Raw genomic sequence first — 12,310 nt, forward strand, 5'->3', positions numbered from 1 at the left:
TTTGAAAATGATTTTATATGTCTTAATGACGGAGCGCCTACTAGAGTGAAGTGGGTTAACGGTAGCTTTCAAAAAACCTCGCCTGATATATCATTTGCTTCCACAGACATTGCTGTCAATATGAGTTGGCAGGTTACAAATGAATCCTTAGGCAGTGATCATCTAGTGTTAAAGTTAAGTTGTGGTTTTTATAAAACGAACAGATACATTAAAAAAAGAAATTATAAAGCAGCTAACTGGGTAGAATATACTAAAGAAGCAACGACAATGTTTATTCATGAAGAGGTGAATGATGTCCAAACGAGCTATGATAGTTTTACAAATCAAATTAAATATTTGGCTGATAAGCACATACATCCCTTGGATTAAAATTTGTCAAGACCCCACATCAAACTTCAAACCCAAACATTATTGGAATAAGGATCTTTTAAAGGCAGTTGCTGAACGGCGTCTTGCATTGGCGCAGTTACGGCGTAATCCTACACCTTCTAGTTTGCTTCTATGGAAAAACAAAGTATCCCAAGCCAAATTACTTATAAGAAAAGAAAAATCTAAGTCGTGGAGAGAATTTTGTTCCAGTATCAACCACGAAACATCAGCATCCGTTATGTGGAGAAAGATGCGATGGATCAAAGGCAACACTGGACGCAGAGATACTGTAGATCCTCTTAATGCTGAAAAGCTACTGCTTGACCCCTGATTATGTTGCCGAGCAGGAGCCAATTTTGCCAGAAAGACAACCTTCCATTATAGAATCACCCATTACTCTCGCGGCTATCTATTATCTTCCAAATAATGCTAAGTGTATGCTTTTAAAATTTTTCAATTTAATTTTAATGTCAAGTAATGTACCTGATCAGTGGAGAGACATACAAATAGTCCCTATTCTTAGACCGGGAAGGAATCCCACTCTTACCTCCTCATTACGTCCTATCTCATTAATGTCTTGTCCGTGTAAGATATTCCATTTGATTCTATTAAGAAGATTGGAGTGGTTTATTGAAAGCCAGGGCCTCCTTCGCGGCACGTCGACTGGTTTTAGACGTGGACAAACTTGTGTTGATAACCTAGCTTTACTTACATCTCATATACAATTAGGTTTTGCCAGAAGAGAGCCAACAATCGCTTGCTTCACAGACATTGAGAATGCCGACAACAATGTAAATATAACTGCATTAATTCATATCTTGCAGGAAATTTGAATCGGTAAATTTATTTGTAAATATTTATTCAATTTTTTGTCTAATCGTCGTTGTACAATTGTTTTAGATGATCTTAGTAAAGTAGTAGCATTATTAATTAGATGTACAAACCAGGGACTAGCTCAAGGGGACCCCCTTTCTCCTAGTTTATTTAATATTGCAACTAGAGGTATTTCTAGAATTATTGTAAATAATAATGTTTATAACTCCCAATACGCTGATGATTTCGTGTTATACAAAACAGTTGTAAATGGTAATACTCTAGAAGCAGTTTGCTCTCTTAAATTAGCTATAAAGGCCGTGATTAACTATTTAGATAGTATTGGTCTCCAATTATCTGTATCTAAATCTAATATTTGTGTATTTAATAGAACTAGAAGAAGTTTTAATATTGATATTGAGATTAACGGTTCATCTCTTAACGTGGTGGATAAAGTTAAATACTTAGGTTTATGGCTGGACTCGTCCTTAAAATGGAGTCTTCATGTAAATGAATTGTGTGCTAAAACTATAAATGTTTGAACGTCTTAAAAGTTCTATCGGGTAGGTCGTGGGGAGTTCACCCTCAATATATTCGCCGTCTTTATATTTCTCTTGTAAGGAGCCGACTGGACTATGCTAGTTTTATATATGGTAGTTGTGCTAAAACACATCTTAAAAAGCTCGATATTCTAAAAAACAGAGCGTTGAGAATATGTGGCTCTTTTATACGTAGCACTCCAGTGTTTGTTATGCAGAGTGAACTCTCCATTCCTCCCTTACATATACGTAGGTACGTGTTGGCGAGTAGATTCTTGCTTAAATTTAAGTCTAGACTAGGCAACGATTTGTTATATTCTTTAGATCAGTTAAATTTAGTACGAAATTATTTTAGCAATACTAATCTCCCAATTCTAGCACAAATTAACTCTGAATGGAGTAATATTAATGTATATGTGAGTGAAAAGTTAGAGGCGTATTCGTTAAACACATGGGTGTCTTCAATAGATGTCGAAGAACTCATTGTCGATAAAGTTGGCGATATGGCTCCAAAACGGAGCTTATTTGATTGTGAACTTAAAAATTATTTTTTGCAATTCATATCTGATAATTATTCTGATTGTTATAAGTTATATACGGATGGCTCTAAATGTACTCAAGGTGTCGGAGCTGCCTTCTTCGATCCCCAATTAAACGTTTCACAGAAGTTTAAATTACATAGAGATAATAATATAATGACTGCTGAACTTCTTGCTATTAAGGAATCACTAACTTATGTTAATAACTTGAACAACAATAACAGTATAGTTAAAGAGGTAAGTGCTCTCCAACACCTTCGTCGGTGCGCCACGAAGCAACGTGGCTCTCCGATAGCCTTCGAAGCTTTGGATTTACTCCGGCATGTTTCTGGAAAAGTTTCAATTAAACTGCAATGTGTTCCTGCCCATGTCGGTTTAATTGGAAACGAAACTGCGGATGCGCTTGCCAAGAGTGCAGTTATGGATGGTCCCGTGGTCTGTTCTAAACCTTTTGTAAATGAGCTTCGTCATCAAATTAAGGAAAAGGCGCTCGAGAAATGGGAATACCATTTCGGCGAGGAATTACAAAGAGGTGTTGGAGTTTGGTACGGAATCATCCAGAATAAACCAGTATGGGAGCCTTGGTTTATTTCGTGTAATTTATCGAGAAAGTTGTTGGTGTCAGCCTTTAGATTACGATCTGGGCACATTCCAGCAAATAAATTTTGCTACTTGGTTGGAATTAAGCCTTCGCCTAATTGCGATGTGTGCGAGAAGCCCGAAGACCTGTATCATGTTTTGCTGGAGTGTGCTCGGACTGCAGAGCTAAGATCAAGGCTCTTAGGTGACTTTGGCTGCCTGCACAATGGACGGATCAATAGTGTACTTTCGGAGCCGTTGTCCCCAGAGGCAATAAAATTATAAAGTTTTTTGGATCTGTCCCTTATGTAGGGAACACTGTATTCACCTATGAGGCTGACATTAACACTGAGTGTTAAGTCTCTGTAAAATAAAATGATTAAAAAAAAAAAAAAAAAACTATATCCGTAAAAAATTGTGTCATTTTGTATAAAATACCATACCTGGTCCTCTCATCCAGTTCATGTTCAAAGAGTCCATCTTTTTGTGGGTTATCAGAGTCCATTGGATCACCATATAGAGTCGAGGTTGGCTGAAATACGAAAGATACGTCATACAATCTATGAAAAAAATTATTGAAACATTGGCCTTTTTTCAATGTAAAGGTTGTAGACCCATTGCGAATGTTGTCTCTTTTCTCTATATTTTTATCTTATGTATTTAACTTTTAACTAAGGAAGATAGCATTTATTCTTTTAAGTAATTTTTTATCAGGATACACATTAACAAAGATGTCTATTATTTTTTTACCATCTCATAGAAGCATCCTGGTTTTCTCCGGAAAGCGAATGGTCCATCGTCAGGTGGGGCAGATTCCTCTTCTGATGATGTACACACTCCAGAATCTGAAATTATTATGAATTCTAATTTTATATTTAATCCTTAAAGTTAAATTTTTGAAAGTATATTAGACCAATAGTAAATTGTTACTTATATTTTGATTTCAGTTATTTAAATATTTGTTAGTAGATATAGAATTAAAAACATTAAAATCTATTTATGAAAATCTATTTTTTGAAATCGGCTCATATTTTAGTAGCACTTAAATGATACTACATTGTGTAGAATTTGCTTATAAAATATTAACTCTTAAATAGCTATTTTGATTATGTCTTGTGATTCATTAATTACACCGAAAGTGTTAGCTTTTGCTATTAATTGTTTGTAAAATAAGATTTATCATAAAATATTGTAAAATGAGAGTCAAAACTAAGGGGTAAGCCGGTATCGTCCCTAGCCGTTGCGACACATCAGACTGAACATAATACATTTTGACATTTTCTTGATAGCTGTGTTTTTTGTGACACTGAATCTTATATCTTTAAACGAGCAATTGGAATCTCGGAATCGGCTCCAACGATTTTCATGAAATTTAGTGTATAGGGGGTTTCGGGGGCGATAAATCGATCTAGCTAGGAATCATTTTTAGAAAATGTCATTTTATTCGTGTTTTATCGAATACCGAGCAAAGCTCGGTCAAATAGCTAGTGTTGTTTAATGCATACTAACAATCAATTAAAGCGTTGTGACATTACACACACTGTTATAAATCAACATTTACACCTTTAAAGCTACATACTGCTTAGGTCGATATTCCTCTATATTAAGTAATTCGCACATAGCTTCTAAGCAGCATAGTACAGATTGTTAAAATAGCCTTAACAGTATACACTGCCAGCGTATCAATCATAGCTCAATCGGTTCAGCCGATGCGTCGCAATGACGCTGTGTGGGCGTTGGCCTGGCCTGGGGGGGCGGTACCTGGCGGCGGCGCGGCGGCGGGGCACTCACCTCGCGGGACGGCGCCGGCCGCGTGGTGCCTGTGTTTCCGTCTCTTGTACGGACGCTTCTCGCGCTGTAACGGAACCAACCACGCCCATAACAACACGCTCACACCACTCAACGTACGCACAGGACTTTCCGACTACATACAAACATTATAGGCCTCGTGTAAAGGTACCCTTGACTCCTACGCTACGTTATAATAATAATAAAAAATTGTTAAACCCAAAATTACTAAAACTGTTGAAATTGTTGAAAGAAAAAAAAAAAGAATATGCCCTACGATCTTACCCGCCTATTCTTTGTGAATTTTTGAATTTTTTGAATACAATGTATGCAATTATTATAGTATAAGAATAATCGTATGCATTGTATATGTTATCAATGCGGACAAGAGTTGGAGACGTACCTGTCTGGGCTGATCGATGGGCGTGGATGGCGCGCGCGGCGTATAGTGTATAGTGGTGTAGTCGCGACGGAAGTTAGCCGTGGACAGCGGTATGGTGTACTGTGGCCTGAAAAAAATATGTAAAATGTACTTACCAGTGACTGGACAATAAAAAATAAACAAACTGCAGAAATCAAGTATAATTTGCAAAATGTAGATAATTCCTATATGGGTTTTTATTTTACCCTCCCCAAACCTCCTCTCCTCTTTTTAACCTCCTCAAAATTTTCGTATGTCCCTGAATTTAAGGCTGACTGAGACCCTCCTGAAACGTGAGTGTGGTGTACCTGGGCGGTATGTCGGGCTGGAGCTGCGCGGCGAAGTCCCTGGCGGCGTAGCGGCGCTCGGCGAGCAGCGCGGTGAGCCGCACCAGGTCGCGCTTGGCCCGCTCGCGACGCGTCACGAGTTCTAGCAGCGTGAGCGCCCGCGCCAGCTCGCGACGGAGCTTCAGCATCTTCTCGTACGAGCTCTCGTCGTTTTTCCTGCGATATTCGTAAACTTACAATAAAATACGCATAAAACATAACCCAAGGCCGTTAAATTATTCAACAACTAATATCATGATAATGACATCGACCAGCTCGTATTATATATGATATTGAATGCTGTGACTTCTTGGTGGACCTGAAGATGATTTTATCGAAGCCGGTATATGAAATCTAGCCTAGGATAAATTTTGAATTTAGGAAATTCAATTCTTTTTGAAAGATATTTATATATTTATATATAAGAAGAAGAGAAGATTATATATTGTAAATTAGATATTTGAGTGCCCTACTTACAATAAAACATAATATGCTGTAAAGTATTTGACTGTTTACCTGTTTTTGCGCGTCTGCATCTTCTCTGTCCGTCTTCTGAAAGCCAGATAGGGGTTGTTGGTGGACTGACCCGGCTTGTTCTCTGTCTTCACAGACAACACCAGCGGATGTTGCTAGAAAATAAAAATAAAGTACTCCTAACAATTCCTTACTATCTATATATTAATACGTGAGCCAAAAACTTTGTATCCCTTTTGAAGAAAAATGGGGAAATGTTGGTAAATGAAATTTTGCACAGTTATAGTTTATATGATGAAGGAGTGAAAAATATATTATGATAAAGTCCTAATGTTGTTGAACTAAGGTCGAATTTCGACCATTGGGCGATCTCTAGTTCTGAGTAAATTGCTTAATGCTAATGCGGGATCTGATATTGAAAATGCAATATTACATGGATATACAAATTTATTTCCTGCTTGCAGACAAAAAGCTCAGCTCTAGTGAGTTTTTTCGAACCTTCTTTATTATAATACCGTGGAATAAATTAACAGAATGCAAGTGTGACTTTCATCATTCATTTAATCATCTGTGTGAGACTGTAAGAGCACAAAACTTGATAAAACGTATCAAAGTTTGTATAAAATTGTGTGCCTCCTTATTTTCGTTACAGTATAATGGTGGTAGACGAATGATGTGCGTGTGAACTCACTGTGGTGAGGCGCTTGTTGAGCCAGTAGTCGTAGACGGCGGTGACGAGGTCGTCGTGCCGCTCCAGCAGCAGCTTGGCCTCGCTCAGCGTCACCACCGTCTGCCCCGAGCTGCGCTCCAGCTTGTCCATCATCTGCTCGAATTTCAGCTCTGTTGGCAGAAAGGTAATGAATAAGAATGGATATTATACTTTTGGTATCGATTCAATTTAAGAGATCTGCATTGATCACAATAATGGAGGATTGTAACATCTATTTACACTTAGGGAAAGAGGAGTGTATGCATGTAATATAATAGCTCCCACGCCGGTTTCGGTGACGGTGGCCGGTTTCATTGAAACCAGGCCTGCTACGCAGGAGTGATTTTATAGTGTCCAAGTGTGTGCGCAGGACTTCCTATTATTATACTCTATTCCTTAACTCTCATAAACCAGTGGGACGGAAGACCGACACGACTGGCGAGAGATCAGGCGCAGGACAGGATCGACTTTTTACATGCCCATCCGACGCATGGATCATCTTACTTGTCAGACAATCAGGTGATTAGCCTGCATTGTCCTAACCAAACTTGGAAATAATATGTTTCCAACGCGGGAATCGAACTCACGACCTCCGAGTCAAGAGCCGCGCTCTATACCACTAGACCACGGAGGTACAATTTAGTATGTAAATATTGTAATCGTTCATATTTTTGGTAGGTATATAGATATTTTGCAGTGAATCTTTGTACGGGAACCTAGGTCATTACTATCTTAAGCTGAATAATATCTCAAATATGGTAAATATTCTCGTATGGGAAATGATCTTGGTATTACGTTTATATGAAAATTTCGATGGCACCCGGGCTCTTAAGAGGTACAGTCAAACAGAAACACTTTCGCATTTATTATAATTATTTACGCATTAAAAAAAAACTAATAAATATTAATATAAAACGCTTATTGCATCCTGCCTGTCCTGCCAACTCATTGCTATCATAGATTAGGTAATCATGATAGTGTATCCGCCATATTTCGTCATCATTGTGAGATGTGACTAATGCTGAATTTAAAGATTGGTCATAATTTTCAAATGGAGAATATCAGCTGTCAAAAACATGACCTTGTATGATTTCGATCAGAATAAGACCACCATGATTTCGATCAGAATAAGACCAATTACAATAAAAGTTAAAGAGTGAGCCATAGAATAAAGGACATTGCCTGATTTTATATAAGAGTAATAAAAAAATATAGGTTTGAGGCGGGCGTGTAAATAAAATGTACTTTAATTATAATCTGTTATTGTTTATGGTAAGGGAAAATTATATTCGACAAAAGTATTTTATCAAGAACCCCTAAAAATATGAAGTATGAACAACTGCATTTTTTGGTTATGGCCTTAGATGGCTCTAGACCAGCGGTCGGCGACACGCGGCCCGCGAACGTTTTACTTGGTGAATGTTTTGTGAATAACTTATAACTTATAAATATCAAAAACAGTGTTTTCTAATATGGCCAGTATTTATCGCAACAAAAATAGATGTTTGTGTCATTTTCTAATAAAAACTTAGTTTATTTTTCTGAATCCTTTTATAATACTCTCTTACAAATTTACAGCTCACTTTTTACTAGTGCCATCCATCCATCAGAGAGGTTGAAACTTTTTTTTTTAAATTGTGGTCTAGAAAAGTCCTTTATGCATGATATATTGGGCTTCTAGGGTTAATACGAGTATAAGGTCTGCGGCCCGTCTTTAGTTTGTTTTGCCAACTCGTGGCCCTTGCCTGCCAAAAGGTTGCCGACCACTGCTCTATACAGATACTTCCTTTACTTATAAGTTATAACTTAGGGCAGCGGGGCTAAAATGGTCACATTTAGCAATTCCTCTCAATCAATTCAGCAAATGAATTGTCAAAACTGTCAAACTGACAAATGTCAAATCAGTATAAAAATACAAAAATGAATTGCAAGCAGAGTTGCATTTGCGATTTTAGAAAAATGAATCGTATTATGATTCATATCATGATTCTTCAAAGCGACCATTTTAGCCCCGCGGATGAGAGATGTAGTTAAGCAGTCTGCAGTAGTAATGATTTGAACATTTTTAATTAACAAGCAATGTACCTGTCAGCTCTGGATGCCTCTGTTGTTTGAGCCACTTCTCATCCTCCGTGTCGATGTCATACTCCGGTGTCTCCTGCTCCTCCCACAGCGCTGGAAATCATACAATATACTTAATATTTGGATGTAGGTAGTCCCTTACAATCTAATATCAATGTTTTTTAATGTTACGTTGGTATGTCTGTAAATTAAGAGGAGTCCACACCGCCCTTTTTTCCATACAAACGTTGTCCCCTGTTTCCTCCCTGGATAATGCTAGTAGAGTTATAATTTTTTTCCTGAATATCTACGGCCACTAATACAATGTCCCTATGTTTTCTTTTTTGTCATAATTTAATTATTAAATAAGATATGAACGTTCAAAAACCCAAAAAAATGGCCAGATTTTCCGCTGTGTTCAAACGTTCAGAAAACAGATTTGGCTAGATTATACAAAAAAAAGCAAAACATAGGAACACAGCTCAATCCTTTTTTTAATCTTTAATGAAAAAACTACTTAAATCGGTTAAGTTTTGGAGAAGGAATCAGGGGACAACGAATCGTTGATTTTCTGGATTTTCTGCAGTTGTCTCTATCGCGTTCTGCGGTATAGGCTTGAGGTAAGGGAGACAGCTATAGATATTACACGTACTTTTTTTTCATTTCTCTAGCCCCTGGTGTATCCTCTTAAAAATAGCCAAGTGCGAGTCGGACTCGCGCACGAAGGATTCCGTAACGTAATTGAGCGAAAGTTGACAAAAAATTGTTTTTTTTTGTATGGGAGCCTTCCTTAAATATTTATTTTATTTTAATTTTATTATTAATTATTGTAGTACAAATATATTTGAGAATGTTGTGAGTATTTCAAACGCCTAGCTGCTACCATTATTGATTACGAGCAAAAAAGACCCAAAAAATTACGTTTCTTGTATGGGAGCCCCCCTTGAATATTTATTTTATTTTATTTTTAGTATTTGGTATTATAGCGGTAACAGAAATACACAATCTGTGAAAATTTCAGAAATCTAGCTATAGCGGTTCTTGAGTTACAGCTCCAGGCTGTAACTCAAGAACAAGACAGACGGACAGACATCAAAGTCTTAGTTAATTTAAATGAGGATAATATACTGCTACTTTCACAGTAAACTTTGTATATGGAACACATACACACCCTTATCACTTAGTTTTGTTACACTTTGTATATTATTATATATAAAATGTAATCAAAAAAAGTTAACTTTCAACATTCAAATTACGCTGAGCTGCTTTAAATATTATATTTTAATCAAATTGTAGATCTTATTGATCTGTGTACAATTTACATATTACTAGCTGACCCGGCAAACGTTGTTTTGCCACATAAATAATTTTTAATAATGTGAACAACCCTTATTACTTAAGGGTATGAAAAATAGATGTTGGCCGATTCTCAGACCTACTCAATATGCTCACAAAATTTCATGAGAATCGGTCAAGCCGTTTCGGAGGAGTACGGGAACGAACATTGTGACACGAGAATTTTATATACAGAGTGTAACAAAAATAAGTGATAATACTTTAGGGTGTGTACGTGTACCTTGTACAGAGTTCACCGTGAAAGTAGCAGCGCAAAGACCAAAAATTTTTTTCACTTTTGTATGGGTAAACTCGTGACGCTCGGGCCCTTGCCCATACAAAAGTGAAAAAAAAATTCGTCTTTCAGAGCTGCTACTTTCATAATGAACTCTCTACAAGGAACACGTACACACTCTAAAGTATTATCACTTATTTTTGTTACACACTGTATAAGATTATCTTTGTTTATAGTTTGTGCGTTTTATGATGATATGCGTGACACTTTATAATTGACAATAGTAGGGAAGTTACCTAACAAAAATTAATCGATAGTTTAAAAATATTCACTTCGTAAAGGAATTGCAATCGAAATTATCGATTTCGTACAGATTTCAGTGGTGCCGGCGATTTAAGATGGCCGCCCTTTTTTATCGATTTGATTTCGATTCAACAGTGTCAATCTCTATTGACATAAGTTCCGTTTCATGCATATGACATTTTTCAAATGTTTTCGTAACAATAATTTTATACTCCTATTTCACAGTTAATATTTATATTTTTTATTAATAAGTTAGCATTTAGCATCTTTTCATTTTTATTCATTTACAATTATTATAGGAAACATTTGTTTTTGTAGATGGAATATAATTTATTACATTTTGATTTTTTTGTTTTCTTGTAAAAAAAACCGTAGCAAGGAACATGAAAACTGTCACCCATATCATCTTAGATTGCACAAACTATAGTACCATTAATTATTATTTATTATCGAGTTCAAACAAAACATGTATGTATCTCTGACAGTAATTTTTATTCAGATACCAAATTTTTATATTGCTAATGAAATTTTAACTACAATGCAAGGTTAGAGTGCCGGTTTATCATAAAGCCAAGTTTAGATAAAATATCTTACACATACTTTAAGTAACTTCACCGAGTTGCTCATAGATGGCGTTAGTAGTATGGAAAAAATATCATGCAGGCAAGTAATTTATTTCACAAAATTGTGAAACTTGTCTATTTTTGGAATCTAAATTCTTGGCAGTAAAATTATGTGTAAATGCTATAGCACATTTCAAATCCGTATAAGATTTTTCAAAATCGAGTGGACTAGTATTTAAAAAATCGGCCAAGTGAACACCGTACCATTAGAGAACGAAAATAGAAAAAAAATTTTCGCTCTCCCTTAAATATTTATTTTAATTTTATTATCTTTACTAATATTATAAAGCGGAAGAATTTGTTTGTTTGTTTGAACGCGCTAATCTCAGGAACTACTTATACTGGTCCGATTTGAAAAATTCTTTCAGTGCTAGATAGCTAATTTATCGAGGAAGGCTATAAGACTATATTTTATCACGCTAAAGCCGGGTCCAGACGAGTGTAACGTGTAATGTAAGATTACGTGTAATTTAGCGTCAACAGTGTGGACGGCACACGAACTCAAAGCGAATTGTCCAAACGAGCCTTTGTGCTCACGCGAAAACCGACAGCCGATGGATTAAAACCCCGAGCGTTACATGTAATGCTCGTGACCCACAGTCCGTAGAATTCGTGTTGCATTACACGGTGAGTTACATTACACGTTACACTCGTCTGGTATTTATGGCAGGCTTATGACTAATAGGAGCGAAGAAATAGAGGAAAATGTGGAAAAAACGGGGGAAATTATTTGAAAGGGCTTATCTCACGAACTACCTACTGAAGCAATTTTTCTGTTATTAGGCACATATATTAGAAGTAGACCACGTGAAGGATCATAGGCTATTTTTTGTGGACTAATTTGTCTGTAAAATATCTAATTTACGCGGGCGAAGTCGCGTGGAACGTCTAGTTTATTATAAAAGTACAAAATATATATAATTAAGGATATTGTGAAAATTTCAAGTGCCTTACTGTTGCCATTATTGATTACGAGCAAAAAAAAGGCCAAGTGCGAGTCGGACTCGCACACGAAGGGTTCCGTACCGTTATAGAGCAAAAATAGGCCAAAAAATGGGTTTTAAGTTTTTTGTATGGGAGCCCCTAAATTTTTATTTTATTTTAATATTACAGTAGTAAGTATATAATTAAGGCATTTTTGAAAATATCAAGTGCCTATCTGTTTCTATAATTGATAATAAGCAAAAAAAAAACCA

The 12,310-nt window shown here is 36.4% G+C and overlaps 1 protein-coding gene across 2 annotated transcripts in view; it reads right to left on the reverse strand.

The window, feature by feature from the left end:
• The window catches only part of LOC121740009, a 66,914-nt gene that overhangs the window by 17,340 nt on the left and 37,264 nt on the right, over positions 1-12,310 (reverse strand). Inside the window, exons 3-10 of one of the 2 annotated variants that reach the window (XM_042132678.1) lie at positions 8,643-8,732; positions 6,540-6,688; positions 5,891-6,003; positions 5,357-5,551; positions 5,031-5,136; positions 4,631-4,694; positions 3,590-3,684; positions 3,283-3,371 (exon numbers count right to left, since the gene is read on the reverse strand). In XM_042132678.1, coding sequence (XP_041988612.1) covers positions 3,283-3,371; positions 3,590-3,684; positions 4,631-4,694; positions 5,031-5,136; positions 5,357-5,551; positions 5,891-6,003; positions 6,540-6,688; positions 8,643-8,732 — 901 coding nt within the window. Of the gene's footprint in view, positions 1-3,282; positions 3,372-3,589; positions 3,685-4,600; positions 4,695-5,030; positions 5,137-5,356; positions 5,552-5,890; positions 6,004-6,539; positions 6,689-8,642; positions 8,733-12,310 lie in introns of both variants that reach the window. The other variant, XM_042132677.1, reaches the window with a different exon arrangement.

This window comes from Aricia agestis, chromosome 2 (genome assembly GCF_905147365.1).
Source record: "Aricia agestis chromosome 2, ilAriAges1.1, whole genome shotgun sequence".
Taxonomy (NCBI): domain Eukaryota; kingdom Metazoa; phylum Arthropoda; class Insecta; order Lepidoptera; family Lycaenidae; genus Aricia; species Aricia agestis.